At 36.1% G+C, this 20,146-nt stretch overlaps 1 protein-coding gene across 4 annotated transcripts; it reads left to right on the forward strand.

Moving 5' to 3' along the window:
* Nucleotides 1-490: 490 nt before the first annotated feature.
* On the forward strand, nt 491-19,490 carry epcam (epithelial cell adhesion molecule). 4 transcript variants are annotated; one of them, XM_026279141.1, is made up of 10 exons: nt 16,980-17,138; nt 17,252-17,321; nt 17,619-17,720; nt 17,891-18,149; nt 18,258-18,323; nt 18,405-18,468; nt 18,552-18,650; nt 18,730-18,930; nt 19,037-19,081; nt 19,190-19,490. In XM_026279141.1, exons 2-10 carry the CDS (start codon nt 17,261-17,263, stop codon nt 19,214-19,216), a joined length of 924 nt encoding a protein of 307 aa, XP_026134926.1. In that variant the 5' UTR covers nt 16,980-17,138; nt 17,252-17,260; the 3' UTR covers nt 19,217-19,490. The 4 variants fall into 4 exon arrangements, with proteins under 4 accessions (XP_026134929.1, XP_026134928.1, XP_026134927.1 ...); XM_026279143.1 differs by lacking the exons at nt 16,980-17,138; nt 17,252-17,321; nt 17,619-17,720; ... (1 more) ...; nt 18,258-18,323; nt 18,405-18,468 and adding exons at nt 1,630-1,692; nt 1,909-2,010; nt 2,169-2,427; nt 2,558-2,623; nt 2,714-2,777; XM_026279142.1 differs by lacking the exons at nt 16,980-17,138; nt 17,252-17,321; nt 17,619-17,720; nt 17,891-18,149 and adding exons at nt 1,630-1,692; nt 1,909-2,010; nt 2,169-2,427.
* Nucleotides 19,491-20,146: the final 656 nt, after the last annotated feature.

Below are 20,146 nucleotides of genomic sequence, written 5' to 3' on the forward strand. Positions count from 1 at the left end.
TGACACTATGGTGATGCAGAGTGACTCAGAGAGACAAATTGTTGAATAAAGTCCTTATTTTTGTCGTTATAAAAGTATTCTCATCACTTCATAATGTTATGGTTTCTGTCAAATAGACATTCATGTGTACATGTGCTATCAGGGGAAGTAAGTCTGGAGAAGGATGCTGTGTGGCCAAAAGTCAGTCAAGTTTTAAAAAAAGTGAAGAAAAAAAAAAAGGTCTTGGTATCGCAAATACAGAACACTTGGCAGTAAGAAATTTTGTCTTACACAAAATTCGATGGCAAAGTATTTCACAAACATCTGTTTTGTTAAGCATAAATTTAGTAAACTAGTGACATGTTAAAACCACAGATGAGCTCTTCTAAACCCAATCTAAAGTGTCTATGGTCAGAACAGCTTAACAGGAAGCTGCAGCCAAGAAATGAGGATGTGTTTATTTAAATGAGAGAGGGAGATAGATAGACAGATATATAGATAGTGAGAGAAAGAGAGGATTGGGCGACAAAAGTGAACTAACAAGTTAATTCAGAATAACTCTGAAAATAAGATTCCATCTTGTTTCCAGATTGTGTGAATTCTGAGTGAGTATGTTGTCTTTTAATTAAGTTTTGGTTGTTAAGCCTTTGATTCTTCAGATAAAGAAAAATGTTCAAATTATGATGATCAGATGGTTTTATCTAGTGCTCTCTCTTACAATTAATATAAATACAATAGAAATATTAACCAGTTAACTTAAACTCCTACAGATTCTATGTAAATTAGCCATTGTGTATAGAAACTATAAAAGTTTTTATCTAGCTATTTTATCTAGCCATATTAGCTATTTGTTTAGGAAATAACAGTGACGGGGAAAAAATCTTCAACTAAAGGTGACTAGAAATAATTTAGAAATACATAAAAAATGTAACGTTTAATAAAATTTGATAAACCCAAGTGATCATAGAGCTTTTGAATAGATTCAGCTTTGTTCTGTAACAAACTTCACTTTATCTATATGGTAGATGGTTATTTAGAGTGAAATCTTCTATAAAGTTTTTTTTTTTAGGTGTAGATAATGAGGTTAAATTGGGGAAATATCAGAACTGCTGACAGCTAACAATAAGACATATGACCAGCAAAGTCTACTGATTCTGTAGCAACTAAAGCCACTTTAGAACTGCAATCATGGACATTTGAAAATGTGACGCATTGTGTGCAGCCAGAAAATATCAGACACAGTATCACTGCAGGACAACTTATAAGAGCATCATCCAGTGAACATATTGAAAAAACGACATTCTAATGCATTCAGTTGTCAGTTATCACATACTTTCTTTTAAACATAAGCAAAGAAGACAGACACCTGTTGTGCTTTTAGATCAGTCATTTGGCAGGGAGAGAGAATATCTGTGGGGATCTATTCGTTGTTATTCAAGCTAATATCTAGTATATATATCGCTATATCATTGTTATTCAATCTTATATGTCTCTGATTGGATTAACATTTTTCCTGAAAGCTACGGTAAGAAGATTTCAGTGTTATACTGATTAAAGTCTAGTTTGAATTGCACATAGATTCTGGAGATTAAAACATCAGTTCCTCTAACAGAGTGATTTACAGTGCTGAAACTGTTTTTGTTTTTTCAGTTATGATGAAGGTTTTGATCACCTTGTTTGTTGTGGTGTTAGTGGATGTCGTCGCCTCACAATGTAAGTAATGGCTATTTTAGCTATAATTAAATCATAAGCTGTTTAAACGTTCCTTAAGCGAACTATATCCGGTTAAATTGTGACAAACTGTTCAACCGTAGTCATTAACTCGGCAGTTCCGCGTTTCTACTTAAACACATCTACATAATAAAGTTTTAGTATTTCTAAAACGGTCCACTTTTCTTACGATGTCTTATTAATTTTTATATCCAACAGGTAATTGTAACACCATGAAATGGGCCAGATGTGATGGGACACCATGCCAGTGTAATCTTCAGTTTTCTTCAACATACAAGCAACCGATTGATTGTACAACGTGTGAGTTTTCTTTTCTTTTTTCTGACTTAACTTGTTTCTCAGTCTGGTTTTGGTAACCCCTCCTAAATTAGCTGAGCTTTAGCTTTTCTAGCTTCTACAAAGTTGTTTTGTTCCTCCCATCAAGTGTAGTAACTTCTCAATTATCCCTATACCAACAGTGATTCCCAAGTGCTTCCTCATGAAAGCAGAGATGTATCGTGCCAGGAACAACCTAACCACAAGATCCATTGGTGGGAAACCTGTAGAAAGTGCCTTTGTGGACAATGATGGCATCTATGACCCAGAGTGTGAGAGCAATGGAAAGTTCAAGGCAATCCAGTGTAACAACACTGACGTGTGCTGGTGTGTGAACAGTGCTGGTGTGCGCAGAAGTGACAAGGGAGACAAGAACATCAAGTGTGATCCTGTGGAGACCTAGTGAGTGTTTTTGTATTCGAGCTGTTAACATGGTGTTTTTCTGTCTGACGCACGTGGTTTGAATGATACTGCTGTTTGTGGAAGGAAGCAAGACTAGTGAATTCTGACAATACCATGTTTTCTTCTCTAGCTGGGTTCGGCTGGAACTGAAGCATAAAGAAGTTGCTATTCCTCTTGATGCTACCAAATTGAAAACGTATGTCTCAATTTATTTCTAGAGTCTCGCTGGATCAAGTGAAATGAAGTTCTGCTTATTTTTTGTTTTACTGATGTTTCTCTTTTACAGTGGGATTCAGAATGCTTTGCTGGAACGTTACAAGTTGGATAAGAAATTTGTGACTGACGTTCAGGTAAGAATTTACTGATGTTATTGAACCCCTCACCTTGGTGCTTGCAGTACAGAACCTAACACGACCCACTTCCTCTTTTCCAGTACGACAAAGATGGTCGTCTCATTGTTGTGGATGTCAAAAAGGATATAGGGGAACGTGTTACAGACCTGTCCCTCATGACTTACTACATGGAGAAGGACGTGAGTGTCGTTTCTTATCTTCATATCAGGTGTTATGTTGTAACTTTATTTAACTAAACTAATGTCTTTCACAGATCAAAATTAAGCCCCTCTTTTTTGATGAAAATAAACAATTAGAAGTCAGTGTTGAGGGAACAAAGGTGTCCATGGAGAACATCCTGGTGTATTATACAGATGAAATGGTGCCCACCTTCACCACACAGAGGCTGACTGTATGTCTGGTTCAGTGGTTACCAACCTTTTAAAAGAAAAATCTCACGGCACACCACTAAGCTCTGAAATACATTTATATATACATATGTCTATTAAGGGGGACTTTTTTGTTTAAATTAATTAAATTAAAAAATTTAATTTATGCATTTAGCAGACACTTTTATCCAAAGCGAATTACCGTGCATTCAGGCTATACATTTTTTACCTAATTTTAATTAAACAATGCATTGTCAAACTTGGTATTGTGGCTTTATATGATCAGCCCCTTGACATTTAATAAAAATCATGCTCAAATGGAGTTCACAAGGTTTTTTACCATCTAATGACGGAGGTATGTGTTTGCCTGTCATTAAAAAAATGGCCACATATGAGGCAGCTTTGTTTCACTACTAAATTATGTAATATCTACTTGTTTTAATATTTAATATAAAATTATAATATACTTGCACTGGAAAGGTTTCCACAACATATTGCAAGAATTCATTTCCAGAACATGATGCATAATGCACAGAACTGATTTCAGACAGACTTCTGAGGTGGCATAACAGTTTAATGATGTACAACAAAATGGATTGAGCGTAGATAAACAAACAAATATTTAGTTACTAGTCATTTCTCTCTAAAATTATTCTTTTTTATTCTTAAAAAAACTTTTCCTTATTCAGCTAAAAGAGTGGCCTAAATCTGCAGTTAAAACTCTTCATAGTTTATAAAGAAATAAAAAAAAAAATAATAATAATAATAATAATAATAATAATTGACACATCAACAAAACCATTTATTACCTGGTTCAAATTCAGTTGAATTGTTTGAATTAAAACAATGATAGCTAAATATAGCTCATTGTCTGACCAAAAATCTGTTACATACCTTGGAAGCATAAGTTTGAGCCTAGTTATTAAAAATGTGGACGTATATTTATCCTTTAGGACTAGGTAGTCCAATTTTGCCAACTGAAGGATTTGGTCCAATCAGACACACAATTGTTAATTCAATTTAATAAATCAGTTATTCATTTGATTAAATAATTACAGACCCCCTCACCCAATTAATATACTGGGTGCCAGGATCGACCTAAAGTATTTAGAGAGAATTTTCCTCCCTACTCAGTTCTTCCTAAAACCGACACATACTGCTATAGAAAAATTACTTCTTACAGTACATTAATTCATAGACAAATTTTTCTATCATGCATATCCTCAGGTCATTGTGAATGATTACTCCTGTACCTTCTTGTGTATGGATTTGCGTATTGCATATGTTTTATGAATGCTTATAATAGATCACTAGTTAATACCATGTTTGGTATCTATGAGTTTGTATTTTCATGATCTAAATGAGAGTGTATATGTTGATACTTATGCAACACATTTATTATAAAAAAGTTTCTCTTGAACACCCAATCGAGTTACATTTGAGAAACACTATGCTTAAGACAAATGGTCGCAAAGTTTCAGTCCAAAGGTACCATTCCTCACTGGCTCACTCAAATCCCAGAGGTGTGACCTCGATAGAAGATAAAGGGCTCACATCAGTGACCTGCCTTCAGTCTGCGGTCCTGTTTCTGAGAAGATGAGGATGTGAGTTAGAAACTCTTCTGCAACCCTTAATTTGATTTTACATTCACCAACGATCCTTGGATCTCAGCCGATGTCTCTTAGTTCTTCATCACCTTCATCTGGGAGAAAACTCTCCCGACCACAAAAGAGTCAGAATAACATCTGTCTGAAGTTCATCACTCTTCAAACCCGGAAGAAGGTGATCCTCCTACACCACCGAACCTCCAAACCCTCAAGACTGCATTCTTGTTCAAGGTAAACACAATGCAAGTATCATACATTTAACTAAACGAAACAGAGGTTCAGGATAAGCTGTAGACCCCGTAATAAAACACGCTGATGGTTTCACTCAGGTGGTTAACTGACTCATTTTCCACAACTGCATTTTCTGGTTTCTCTAATGGTTTCAGTCATCCACTTCCAACCTCCCCATGAATGAGTGATTTGTATTAATTGTTTGACTAGTTTGTATTAGTGATATGTGTGTTAAAACTTTTGTGCACAAATTACATGAGTTTCTGGTTCTGTCACCACTTGTATATAGTCTCCCTTTATGATGCAATCTATAGCTACATGCTCTAATCTAATGTGTTACTGTAAGAAAAGCTATTCTCTGTGGCCACGAAAATTTCCTTTCCTAAAGTTAATATTAAATTATACTGAATGTTTGCTGGACGAACAGATTAGTTGATCTTTAATCCTGCTACAGTTAACTGGCAGCTGATATAAATAATTGTGATTAATCATAATTAATTGTAATTATTTATATACATTTCCCTTTTAAGCTAATTTGGTACACCACTCCGGGCAAGTTTTCATCTGAATTTACCAAAGCAAAAGGTCATCTGACCAAATGTAGAAGCAAATAAGACAATATCTGTATGAAAAAAAAAAAAACCTGCAGTAAACATAAAAATAAAAAATAAAATAGGTGGAAACGGTCATCAGAGAAAAGTTAAATAACTTTTTTACATTGACCTCAGCATGAAAAAGTTCTTAAAACCTGCCTTTTTAAGATAGTTAGACTTACACTGATGATCATCTGGAGCCTTCTTTGCAGGTTTGCAGAGGGAACGGGATTCAGGAGTGAAGGAGATCAACGTAAGAGGAACCTATCTAGGTTCTATCTACTTATCTAAAGGTAAGTAGAGACAGGTAAATAGGGGCGGTAAGGACGAATGAATGAAACGCATTTGTCCGTATTTCACTCCATCTCGAATCACACTTCCAGAAAGCGCTTGAGAAGCAGTGTCTCTCATGGTTTGCTTTCAACTAGATTTTTTTTGTTTTTGTTTCGAGTAAGACTCTACAGCAGTGCACCACATTAAAAGTATTGATCATTCATGTTTTTATAACTTAAATCCATAAAATAAGTTCAAAAACGAAACTACATTTCATTAGATGATCTTTAATAGCAAGGGTGGCTTCTTTGTGTTTCGGGGGCCCTACAGATCTTTCGTTTTTTGCGTATAGGGAGGATCGGCTGTGCCTGGACCACAGTCACAGAAAGAAGAATGAGCCTGCAGTGTTGACACTTGCAGCATTGGCTCCCATTGGGCTTTAACTTGCCTCTGGGTGTGAAATAAAGACTGGAACAATAAAGAGTAGAATTAAATAGTCAGTGTCTTATGTACCTTTACCTCATACACAAATACTAGATTAGTATTACAATAGATAGACTGGGAATACAAATCAGCCCTTGATTTATAGTTTAACAGCCAATGAAAGCCCAATGGTGGATAAGCATCCCAAACATATTATACAAAGTATTTGGTTCAATTTGCATCATATACTGGAAGTGTATTTCTATATGGCCCTGTGTTAGATGCTTTCTTATGTGCTAATTTAAATGAAATATAATTAGGTTATTTTCAATTGTGTCTAATTTCTTATTGCCTAGCAAACACATTATACATCTGTTGTTTCTTCTAACTGCACTGAAACTGAAAGAATTGAAATAAACCAGTTATATTAGGGTTAATTTAGCCTGTCCAGAGTAATCTACTGATCCCATTCCAAGCGATAAATGTTGTTCGTTTAAATGTCGCAGTGACTGGCCACAATTAATATATGTATCATGCATTCGAATATTGATTGTTTCTATAATTCCCGCTTTATATCGCAATGTTTACTGGGTACCAAAAAAGATAAGAAGAGCAGAAAACTTAAGAACAATGATGTCCTGAAAAAAATATCACCATACGAACTAGCAACCTGTTTTAATGAGTGGAGGTTGTTTTTAGCTATATCAAACAAAAAGTGATTCCTTTGGGGAGATTTTATTGAACATTTGAAATATGCTACTGATTTAAGCTTAGCCAACAGTTTTGGAAATTTCTCAGTCCGAGTTTCATTTTTTTTTCATGCATGCTTCTGATTAGTTAAGCATTAGTTTACCACATATGAGCTAAACCCCATTTAAAGTTTCTGTGGTCAAAACAGCTAATCCGAAAGAGAGAGAGAGAGAGAGAAAGAGAGAGAGAGAGAGAGAGAGAGAGAGAGAGAGAGAGAGAGAGAGAGAGAGAGAGAGAGAGACCATTTTAGATAATAACTCTTAAAATTTGATTCCGTCTTATTTCCAGACTGTCTGAATTCTGAGTATACTGTCTTAACTATTTAGCCAATTTTTCTTTCTTTCTTTCTTTCTTTCTTTCTTTCTTTCTTTCTTTCTTTCAGATAAAGGAAAAAGTTTCTGATGTTTTATAGTGCCGTTTCCATGACGTGTTTACAACATATATTAACCAGTTAATTTAAGAAACTGCTACAGATTATGTGTAAACTTAATAATAATAATAATAGCAATAATAATAATAAAAAAAGTTTTTATCTAGATATTGTAGCATTTGTTTTGAACTAAAACTGACTAGAAATCATTTAGAAATGCAACTGTAACAATGTATGACTAGATTAAACTTTGTTCTGTAACACAAACATCACCTAAACCACCATATATGTTCACGCTGATGTACTGTTTTCTGTGAATGTGTGAGACTTCTGGTTCATTAGCTGAGAAGAATATCAAGTGCAGTAAACAGTAAAACTGTATGTGCTACAAACCAGTGGGTTTAACTGAGACAATAATATGGTTAAAGTAAAGAAATAAAATAAAAAAATAACGTCCGTTCTAATGTTAAAATATGGTGCATAGTGAGGTGTAGGCAGCCTTTATATTCTGGGTCAATTCTTCATATGTGGATTAGGGTGATATCAGGTATATTGGGCCACTTTTTGGTAAATCGCTTGGAACACTAACAAAAAAACAATGTAAGATATGGGATTTAAATCCTGCCATGATTCAAAACTGAAAATACAGTTCTGAAAGGTTGAAGCTAAGTGTTCGAAAACTCAAAATCTTACAAAAAAAAGTTTCGCAAGTTCGAAAAATAAGATTTGCAAGCTTGCAAAATATAAAAAAAATAAAAATATATCTGCAAACATTATGTTGTTTTTGAGATTTCCTTCTTCAGAACTGCAAAATTTTTTTACGATGTTGCGCAAAGAATTTTTCAGAGTTTCAAATTTGTCGGTGTTCTCCCACTGTATCAGATTGTTTTCCAGGTTTGAAACCTTGTAAATGGTGATCTGAAAACTGGTGTGCGAATGTGTGAAAAAAAGTTTTGAAACTCTGAAAACAGAGCTTTGCAGGCTTGCAAAGTGGTAAAAAAAATTAAATCTCTTCAAACATAATTTTGTTTTTGAGTTTTCCTTCTTCAGAAGTGCAACAATCTTTTTAATGGTGTTGTGCAATCATTTTTTCAGGGTTTCGAATTTGTCACTGTTCTCCCAGTATATAGTTTGTTTTCAAGATTTCAAACTCTGTAAATAGTGATCTGAAAACTGGTGTGCAAGTAGGTGAAAAAAAGTTTTGAAACTCTGAAAACAGAGGTTCGAAAGGGCGAAACTTATTACATTACATTTGCACTCCTATGCAGATTATTTTTCAGAGCCGAGTTTACAACAACCCACTTTGCGGAGATACGCTCACACAGTTGTGAGTTTGCGACTCACGTGATTTGTGGCAGTGTTGTCACGCAGCTCTGCTCTGAAACTCTGAAACTCAGACTAAGCGAAAATGAAGCTTCGCAACCTCGTAACTAAAAACTAAAAAAGCCTGGAGGGAGGGCCTTCTGCTCTTGGCCAATGCTTTGCTGTCAGCTGACGTACAGTCCAATCACAAGTCGTATTTACCTGAAAGGTGGGATTGACCGACTGCTCCGCCAATGACAAAAGCGCACAGGATACGCAAAATAAACGGTCCTAAAATTTAAAAAAAGGTTACCGACTTGTCGCTGGAATTCACCATACAGTTGCCGGCAGCCACTGAGTTTACCACTATCCGGCGGTGCATCAGTATACACACTTTCCTCACCTGGCGACTCACTTTTCCTCAACTCAGTTTCGTTGAAAATCTGATGAATTCAGGGAACAGAACACTGTGTTAAGGGCCGTTCACATGTCGCGCCTAAAAACGCGCACGTGCTGCTACTCAAGAATTAATGTTCAATAAATATATAAAAATGTAAAAAAAAAATTAATGGCTTAAATTATAAGGACATTCTAAATGTAGTTATTAATTCTGCAAGCTTCATTGCGAAGTGAATGCTTTTGGACTCTTAGAACGTGTTTTTGTTGGTGACTCAAAATGTAAGCATCCTCTCTCAATCCGTCACAAACAGCGTATGAGGACAATGGAAGCAATAAAAAACAAATATACAAGTTCTATAACAAGTCTCAGTTAGCTTACACGTAACAAAAGCTTTAAAATAATATAATAAAGAAATACAGATAACAGATAGAATAGAAAAATTACAGAGCAAGCTAGTGTTAGAGGTCTTTTTTTGCATTTGTTAATAATAAAAGAAAACCAAAATAATACAAAAGATTAGAAAGCTTAATATTCTTCTTTTTTTTTTTTAAGAATAGTGAGTGTTGGATTTAGAGGGTCAAATACATTTGGAAAAGATCTGTTTTAAGCTGTGTATATAGACGGTTTCAACGGCATCAACATAAACAAACGTTAATGCGCGTGAGCGCTTTTGTGGACCTAACTTAACTTCCGGTAGACTCCAAATAGAATCAATAACAACAGCCAAGTCCCCCTAGAGTAGATATTTTTTGATAACAAACAAAATGTGTTTTCTGTGTGGATCAGGCGGACTTTATGAAAATGCTAATTCATTATTTGCCAGCAGGAGATGTTTTAAAGCATAGACACAAAGCGCGAGAAATAGGTTTCCCCAGTAACAGCTGTAAACGAAGCAGAGCTGGTACGCTCATACGCTGCTATCAGGCATATAACATGCAAGTCCTGCTTCAGAAATACAGCGATATAAAAACAACTGTGCCTCGTTTTGATATTTAAACATAAATGTAAGGAATTATTATTATTAAACGTGCAGTACGTTACGTTACTCATGTTTATTTAACGAAACCTTTTTGAAACTCGATCAGTTTTAAAATTGTGGCTCCAAAAATAAATAAATGTATGGGAAACAAATCCCGCAGCACAACCACCTGAGCCCAACTTCAGTCTAATCATCACCTTGGCTTTAACTGCGTTTGTAGATGACACCGCAGCCATACCGATATACACAACACAGACCGGAAGTTAACTTAGGTCCAGGCGCGTGCGCCCGATGAAACCGTCTATATAGTCGCGGGCTGAAGAATCACACGGCAGGCTGTGGTGAAAGTTTAAAGCCCCGGAGGGTGTATTTATTGGTGGTTGTGTTTGTAAAGGTGCCAGGGGTGTCCGGTGCTCGTCCTCTGTGCTGCGTGATCCTGTTCGCCGGCCGGCTGAGTGCAAGGGGAATCGGTGTCCGGTGGCGGGCTGGTCCGTCACTAGCTTAGCTTTCTGGAGAGATAAGAGCCACACCATTAGCTGGCTTTCTGCTGGAGAGCTTTCTCACCCGTGTCTTCTCGGGTGCAGCTTTTGTAGTCGTCCTCTGAGCGGTTTCAGCTTGGACCGATCAGCCCGCGGTGATTGTGTGCAGGTGGATCTCCTCTGTTGCCAGGGTGACGCTGATCGGTGCCCGGGACACGGCTCACAATATATATATATATATATATACTACTTATATAATATATGAAAATACAGATTATAATTCAGGTTTATTTTTTATTATTTTTACAAAATATAGATTTTAAAATGTCTCAATACATATAGCCTATAGTGATTACAGAAAAAAGTGCATTCAAACCATGCATTCATAAATTTGTAATAGGCAATTATTTATAATTTTGCTGAAATATTTTAATAAAAGTAAAACATACACTGTACACCTTTCTGAATATTTAAATATAATATCTAAATATTATTTTGGATGCATGAGGAAAGTGAGTCGCCAGGTGAGGAAAGTGTGTATACTGATGCACCGCCGGACTATCAGTGGTAAACTTAGTGGCTACTGGCAATTGTACGGTGAATTCCAGCGACAAGTTGGTAACCTTATTTTAGAACCAGACCGCAATCCATCCGGGACAAGGGGCAAGGAACTCGACCGGAAGTTGAAGTCGGGTGGGGGCTGCCATCTTTTAGCAGAACTTCACTTGCGTTAGCATTCCCATTGACTCCCATTCATTTTGGCGTCACTTTGACAGCGAATAACTTTACATCTGAGGCGTTTAAAGACTCTGTTTGTCCATTATTTATTTCTAAAGATACACGACAATGTATAAAGGGCTCCATTACCTTCTATGTTACATTATGGCCCCGTATAAACAGTTTTTGTAAAAATAGGCTGACGATTGCGTCATAACCACTCGACTCTCTGTCGCATTACCGTACAGACAGGAGGAGAAGCTCGCAGGCAATTAACTTAATATGGCGTACTGGCGTTATATTTTAAAACACTATACAAAATAATTAATCAGAATACTTACACCTGCTCACTCACGACAAAGAACTCCCCGCTCAAGCTCGCCGTCTCTGCAAGATGAACGATGGCAGTTTTCACGCACAGCTACTAGAAGATTTACATCTGCAAGACAGGTTGCTGACGTCTTCAAGCTTCGTTTGAGTCTGCGCGTCAGAAACGGAAGTGCTAAAAAAACGCTAAAACTGGGCTTCATTTGTCTTAATTGAGTTCCAATGGGGTCGCTGTGTCCATTTCTTTTACTGTCTATGATCCGGGACCGTCTTGTGGCCAGAAATCTGCGCATCCTCTGTTTGCGTACCCTGTGCGCTTTTGTCATTGGCGGAGCAGTCGGTCAATCCCACCTTTCAGGTAAATACGACTTGTGATTGGACTGTACGTCAGCTGACAGCAAAGCATTGGCCAAGAGCAGAAGGCCCTCCCTCCAGGCTTTTTTTTTTTTGTTTTTAGTTACGAGGTTGCGAAGCTTCATTTTCGCTTAGTCTGAGTTTCAGAGTTTCAGAGCAGAGCTGCGTGACAACACTGCCACAAATCACGTGAGTCGCAAACTCACAACTGTGTGAGCGTATCTCCGCAAAGTGGGTGTTGTAAACTCGGCTCTGAAAAAATAGTCTGCATAGGAGTGCAAATGTAATGTAATAAGTTTCGCCCTTTCGAACCTCTGTTTTCAGAGTTTCAAAACTTTTTTTCACCTACTTGCACACCAGTTTTCAGATCACTATTTACAGAGTTTGAAATCTTAAAAATAACAATATATACTGGGAGAACAGTGACAAATTCGAAACCCTGAAAAAATGATTGCACAACACCATTAAAAAGAGTGTTGCACTTCTGAAGAAGGAAAACTCAAAAACAAAATTATGTTTGAAGAGATTTAATTTTTTTTACCACTTTGCAAGCCTGCAAAGCTCTGTTTTCAGAGTTTCAAAACTTTTTTTCACACATTCGCACACCAGTTTTCAGATCACCATTTACAAGGTTTCAAACCTGGAAAACAATCTGATACAGTGGGAGAACACCGACAAATTTGAAACTGAAAAATTCTTTGCGCAACATCGTACATTTTTTTTGCAGTTCTGAAGAAGGAAATCTCAAAAACAACATAATGTTTGCAGAGATATTTTTATTTTTTTTACATTTTGCAAGCTTGCAAATCTTATTTTTCGAACTTGCGAAACTTTTTTTTGTAAGATTTTGAGTTTTCGAACACTTAGTTTCAACCTTTCAGAACTGTATTTTCAGTTTTGAATCATGGCAGGATTTAAATCCCATAGTAAGACATTTAACAGTGTTTTCATGATATAATATTATTCAGGCCCTCCAGGTTTTGAAACTGAATCTGATCAGCAAAAATTGGGTCAGTCAAACTGCAAAGTGAAATAGAGACATTTCTGATAAAACACATATAAATATATTTAATTTTATAATGTAACCAGTGTAATATTGATATTCAAATTACATTAATAAAACTTTGATTTTTTTTACAATATCAACCGTTTAAAAGTTAACAACCAATGACTGAAAATATTTTTTTTGTAGAGAAGAGTTAAGACACTCAAACCTTTCAATCAATTTCTTCAATAAAACATACATTTTATTTTATTTATTTCAACTCATGTGTGTTTGTGTTTGTGTGTGCATGTGTGATCTGATGGTTTTTATCAGATAAAGCAATCATCAAAAATGCCATCCTCTTCACCACACAGTCTTCAACACACACACACACACACACACCCACACACACACACAAACAAACATAGTCGAGCACACATAGCACATCACATACAAACAAATTTAGAAGGCTAAATGTAAAAAAGGTGTCACAAATACAGTAATGCAATATATAAATAATTTTTAATAAGTGAACCCACCAGAATTTCAGCTTAAGCTCAACTCAGAAGGCGGCCCGTTTTAACTGAAACGAATGGCTCATTTTATCTTTACACATTTAGGTAACTAACACTTCAGTAACTAAAAAGCTTTATAAATTGATTTTTTTTTTTTTAGCAAAATCAGCATTTAATCTCGCAGAGGCCATCAAGACATGGGTTATGAATCATTATTTTTAAATGTGCACATGTGTTTTTTATTGATTATCAGTCTTATTATTGAGAAGTAAGATTGGATATGTCAGGCCACTCAGCTTGCTTTTTTCTGGCCTGCTCTCAAAATGAGGCACTGCCCCTCCCCCTTAGCAACCTCAGACCAATGAAATCATTTGCTAAATAGCTATTATGGCAACGTTTTGAAATGCTTTACAGTCATTGGCTGTTACCTTTTAAGGGATATGACACTCAAACCTTAAATGGCCCATTTTACCTGATGACATCACTCTACTCAGCCGGATTTAATTGTTGAAGATTTGACGTGATCCTGGCTAGATTGTTACATTCCTGGAAGCTCATCCTGGAGTTGCTGTCATAGCAACAGGTCTGTTAAAGCAAACCTGTTTGGGGGCGGCTTATTTCCCGTAAACAGGGATAGATATATAATTTCTATAATATATAGATGTATAATTTTAAGTGAAAATGTTACTGAAAGTCCCAACCACTGATACTTTCTTACAAGTGTACCTTATTAAACTAGGTAAAACTATAGACTTAATTTCAAAGTTATTTTAATTTTGCCCAATTAAAATGTTGCTTGATCCATAAAAATAGACAGGCACAATTTTATCAGTCATACACACATTACGTAGCGTATCCCCACAGTTTGTCTGAGTTTGATGTAGCCACTTCTCAAATCTCTAAATACTTTTATCATGCACAGTTCATTTAAACACAGTTGTTATGTCTTAAGATGGATATTATGGATTCAGAAACTTTGATTAATGCTGTCACGTATAACAAATCCACCTTAAAATTAAATGACTCTTAAATCTTGACATTGAAAAAAAAGGGGAATCATTTAAAAACAGTTACACATTTTATTTATGAGTTAGATTGTTTATGTTATTTTACTCATTAGGCTTAATTATGTGATGTATTACTGCCAGCCAATCACTGCATTGTTGATCATGGTTTTGAGTATGGATATATCTCCCCTTTCAAATGAACATGACAACACAAAGTAATCTCAGACAACTTAATCCAGATATTTTAATTAAACCTGCTAACTTGTTTGAAGAACCAAATCAGCCAGAGATCCGTTATTAAAAGATCTGGTATCTGTCAAATCATCTAAGATGTATTAAGCCAAGCATGAACAACATTTGACATTAAGGCTTTTAAAAATGTAACAAACAAACATGATCACAGAAGGAAAACAAATTAGAGCGCCATCAAGTGGAGATATGAAAAAATAACAAAGAGAAACAACATACAGTATTTGATTGTTATAACATTTTAATTCAAACACAAGCAATGAAAGCTGATCAGGAAAACAAAACAAAACTGTGTGACATCTTGATATGTGTTTTTTTTTTTTTTTTTTTATAAGAGAAAGAGAGTGATAAGTAGGTTGCAAATGTAAATTTTGCACCGAACCCCCAACTGCTCCCCGGGCACCACAGCCAAAGTTTCTGCCCACTGCTCCAGGTGTGTGTTCACGGTCTGTGTGTGTGTTTACAGTCTGTGTGTGTGCACTTGGATGGGATAAATGCAGAGCACAAATTCAGAGTATGGGACGCCATCACTGTCTGTTTAGTCAATCTTTACACCAAGAGAATAGGTTTTACAACCATCGAGCTACATATATAAATGAAGTTTCAGATCCACAAAGCCACTGTTACATAAAAGACAACAAAACAAGCATAAATCCAGACATGAAGTTATCTACGAGATGTTGTTAGAGATACTACAGAGAGAATGACGTCAGTTTCGATGTTGTTGTGGGTATCAGTCTGGAAGGGTGTGTCCATTTTACACATCGCTCAGCTTTGACATGAGCTATGCTTTTCATGAAGTCATAATGCCTGTGGGCTTACGCATGACAGAGATTAGATTTTCGACGCAGTCCAAAATTCAGCACAAGTTTCCGAAGAAGCTTCAAGTTTTGTTTAATTCCAAACATCGATAACATACTATCAAAATATTATTGTGAAATGCTCAGAAAGTATGGCTGGGGGTTGGGCCGCTTCTGTCCAAACTTGTTCACCTGGTTTTTCGCTGCATTCTTTGAGGAACGCATTCATAGAGAGTGTGTTGATGTCTTGAATGAGTTTACCTTTAACACTGAATGTCTCATTACTGACCATTAACATTGTATGTGTATTTGTCATATTGTGAATGCTATTCTATCACTTATCTTCTTCTGACAGAAATATAAGTGGCATGTCCTGTTTATGTTGCTTAATATATTAATAAACATGAATAGAGAAACCCCATTTTTGAGGGGAACTCTTTTTTTTTGCACAATATGTGACTTAAAATATCATATTAAATTCCCACATCAGCTATGAATGCAAGTGGTTTAAAACTCTGCTTATCCCCAACTATGTAAATTATTGAATGAGTGTTTTAGCTGTTGTGTGTGAATTTATTGTGGTGATCAAATGTAAACAATTATTGTCATATGCCATCACCCAATCCCGCATTTCATAATAATAATTTTAATTAAAAATGGTAAGCAGACAGAAACCATTATAATTAAAACAGCAAATCAAATTGGAAAGAAATATAAGCATAAAACATCCTAACAGTTATAAAAGATAAGTCACTTTCACAAATGTTTATCAACTGTCCCATTTGTTCAACTTATTTACACATTGAACAAGAGTTTTTTTTTTTTATTTGATTTAGATTCAACTGTAATAAAATATATTAACAATTATAAATTTTAATGTAATACTTAAGGTACATTTACGTTACTTTATTTTATTTTTTTATGATTTGTTGCCTTTTAAATATTTTTTAAACATTCTTACAAGTTCTGTTGTTTATCTTATTAGACATTTATTCTGTAATTAGACTATTATCCGTTTGTCTTTTTCTTTCCTTTAAATTGTATTCAATATTTTGGTTCTTAAACTATTTTTAAAGTTCACTCTTAAATCTCTCTCTCTCTTTATTATATATGCATACGACACTTTGAACCGTATTGTGAATTAAATCCAAATAGTATATAGGAATTAAATATGTGGGAAATCCTGAATATTATACAACATAAATATTATAAAAATAAACGTGTCTAGTTTCGTTTCTAGTCTTTGTCATATACCTTAAAGCAAATACTGCAGTTTCACTTGCAGGTATCGGAGTTTGCATGTGTGGAGTTTCAACCGAAAATCTTTTTAGTGCTTCATATTTCCAAAATGGAGATAGGAAGTTTTGCGTTCACTCTCGATGAGTCAAGTGCCCATACATGGTCATAGGCGGAAAAAAGGTGAGTCTGTTTTAAAGGTAACTCCTCCCATTCACACCTGACGTCACTCTCCTCCACAGGTATACATAATTTGACACCTGTTGCGCGTTTAGATCAGTCGTTTGGCGAGAGAGAGAGGATATCAGCGGGATTTATTCGTTGTTAAACTCGAGAGTCATCCAAAAGCGGATTAACTTTCTGGTTGGATTTCTAGTTTTCCTTAAAGCTTCGGTAAGATGACTTCAGTGTTTGCTTACTGTTTAAAGACTAGTATGAATTGCACAGAGATTTTGGATATTGAAACATCAGTTCTTCTAACGGAATGATTTAACACTTGTTTTCAGTTCTTATCCATGATGAAGGTTTTAATCGCCTTGTTTGTTGTGGTGTTAGTGGATGTCGTCGCCTCACAATGTAAGTAATGGCTATTTTTGCTATAATTAAAACATACGATTTTCAAACATAACTTTAAAAAGCTGGCTATATCCTGTCAAATTGTGCCAAACTGTTTAACCGTGGTCATTAACTTGGCAGTTTGGGAGACAAACAAAACAATGAGATCCAGGGTGTGGTTCAGTGTGTGAGGGTGGGGGAGCTCCACTAATACTGGCTTCCGCGTTTCTACTGAAACACATCTACATAATAAAGTTTTAGTATTTCTAAAACGGTCCATTTTTCTTACAATGTCTTATTAATTTTTATATCCAACAGGTAATTGTAACACCATGAAATGGGCCAGATGTGATGGGACACCATGCCAGTGTAATCTTCAGTTTTCTTCAACATACAAGCAACCGATTGATTGTACAACGTGTGAGTTTTCTTTTCTTTTTTTCTTTTTTTTTTGACTGACTTAACTTGTTTCTCAGTCTGGTTTTGGTAACCCCTCCTAAACTAGCTGAGCTTTAGCTTTTCTAGCTTCTACAAAGTTGTTTTGTTCCTCCCATCAAGTGTAGTAACTTCAATTCTCCCTATACCAACAGTGATTCCCAAGTGCTTCCTCATGAAAGCAGAGATGTATCGTGCCAGGAACAACATGAGCACAAGATCCATTGGTGGGAAACCTGTAGAAACTGCCTTTGTGGACAATGATGGCATCTATGACCCAGAGTGTGAGAGCGATGGAAAGTTCAAGGCAATACAGTGTAACAACACTGACGTGTGCTGGTGTGTGAACAGTGCTGGTGTGCGCAGAAGTGACAAGGGAGACAAGAACATCCAGTGTGTTCCTGTGGAGACCTAGTGAGTGTTTTTGTATTAACCGCTGTTAACAGGGTGTTCTTCTGACTGACACGCATAGTTTCAAGTGTGGTTTAAATAGTATTGACAATACCATGTTTTCTTCTCTAGTTGGGTTCGCCTGGAACTGAAGCATAAAGAAGTGGCTATTCCTCTTGATACTACCAAACTGAGGACGTATGTCTCAATTGATTTCTAGGGTCTTGCTGGATCATGTGAAATATGAAGTTTTGCTTAACTGATGTTTCTCTTTTACAGTGGGATTGAGAATGCTTTGCAGGAACGTTACAAGTTGGAGAAGAAATTTGTGACTGAGGTTCAGGTAAGAATTTACTGATATTATCGAACCCCTCACCTTGGTGCTTGCAGTACAGAACCTAACACGACCCACTTCCTCTTTTCCAGTACGACAAAGATGGTCGTCTCATTGTTGTGGATGTCCAAAAGCCAAAGGGGCAACCTGTTCCAGACTTGTCCCTCATGGCTTACTACATGGAGAAGGACGTGAGTCTCGTTTCGGTTTCTTATCTTCAATACCAGGTGTTATGTTGTAACTTATGTAAGTTTAATTTGTCTCTTGTAGATCAAAGCTCTGCCCCTCTTTTATGATGAAAGTAAACCATTTGAAGTCAGTGTTGAGGGAGGAAAGGTGTCCATGGACCAAATCCTGGTGTACTATGTAGATGAAGTGGCGCCCACCTTCACCATGCAGAAGCTGACTGGTGGCATCATTGCTGTCATTGTGGTGGTCAGCTTGATTGTGATTGCAGGATTTCTGGTTCTGGTAAGTACCTTTTTTATTTTTTTTTATTTTATTTTTTTTTTTCTCCCCCAAGTTTCATTTAACTCGATGGATGCTTGTCTTAACTGGTGTGTTTCTTTTTATTTAGTTCTTCCTCGCACGGCGACAGAAGGCCCAGTACAGTAAAGCACAGGTTAGTTCTCATTTCAGTATGGTCCAAAGTGTGTGGGTTCTATACCAGTAGAAAGCAAGCTTTTGTATTCTAACACATATTTTTTTTTTTTTTTTTTTGTTCTTGCAGCCCAGAGAGATGGAGACCATGTCTTAAAGCTAATAACATCTCATGTACCGGAGTCAGAGACTGGGATGTGCCCCTTGCTGAAGCTTAAACATGCTGTACTTTTTTTTGCTTGTGACATTTTCATGTTAGAGAAACTAAGTGTCTATTACATGCGGAGTACAGTTGTTGTTTTTTTGGTTGGTTTTTTTTAAATGTTACATTTTTGCTATTTAATGAGGGCTCATTTTAAATTGGATCAATGTTTTAACACTGTACAGTTTGTGACTTAAAGTTTTTAATAAAATTTGTTTTACTGTTTAAACATTGGTCTTGCAAGTTTTTAAAACTCTGTATGCATAAAGGAATCTAAATCAGTCAGAACTATAGTTGGTCTATGTATTGGTCTTGACTATCCAAGCAAAAAATCATTCCTAGCTTTTGTTTCCAACCCCATGATTTGTCCTTTTCAGCCCAGGGCAAGTTAAGCTGCACCTGTTCTCTGCCTTAGATTCACCACAGAATTAAACTCGGATGGCGACTTGTTGACTGGGACTAGTTTTAGTTGGACTGTACTTTTGTCCAGAATCAAATAATGCAGTGTCCAATAGACAACTTATTTACGCACTGAAAAACTATCCCCTGTAAATGTGAGACTTCTGATTCATTGATAGCATGCAGTAAAGGATAAAACTTGCATTACAAACTGGTATGATTATGACCAGTAAAAGTGGCAGATTTTATTTTTTTGCCATAAAGAGCATGATTTTAAATGATACAGGGTCTGTAGGGTGTACAGCACTTCATGTTCTTTTAAAATCAAGAGGCTGTTTATTAACTTGAAACTGCAGATCATTCAAGTGCAGAGAAAGACTAATAATTAAACCTGTGAGAGAGTCGTGCACAGAGCGGTCTGAAATACAGGTCAGACCTGTTGATCAAGTTTCGGGCAACAAAGTTCCTATATCATTGTGGTATGAC

The sequence above is a fragment of the Carassius auratus genome, chromosome 13, assembly GCF_003368295.1.
Source record: "Carassius auratus strain Wakin chromosome 13, ASM336829v1, whole genome shotgun sequence".
NCBI lineage: Eukaryota > Metazoa > Chordata > Actinopteri > Cypriniformes > Cyprinidae > Carassius > Carassius auratus.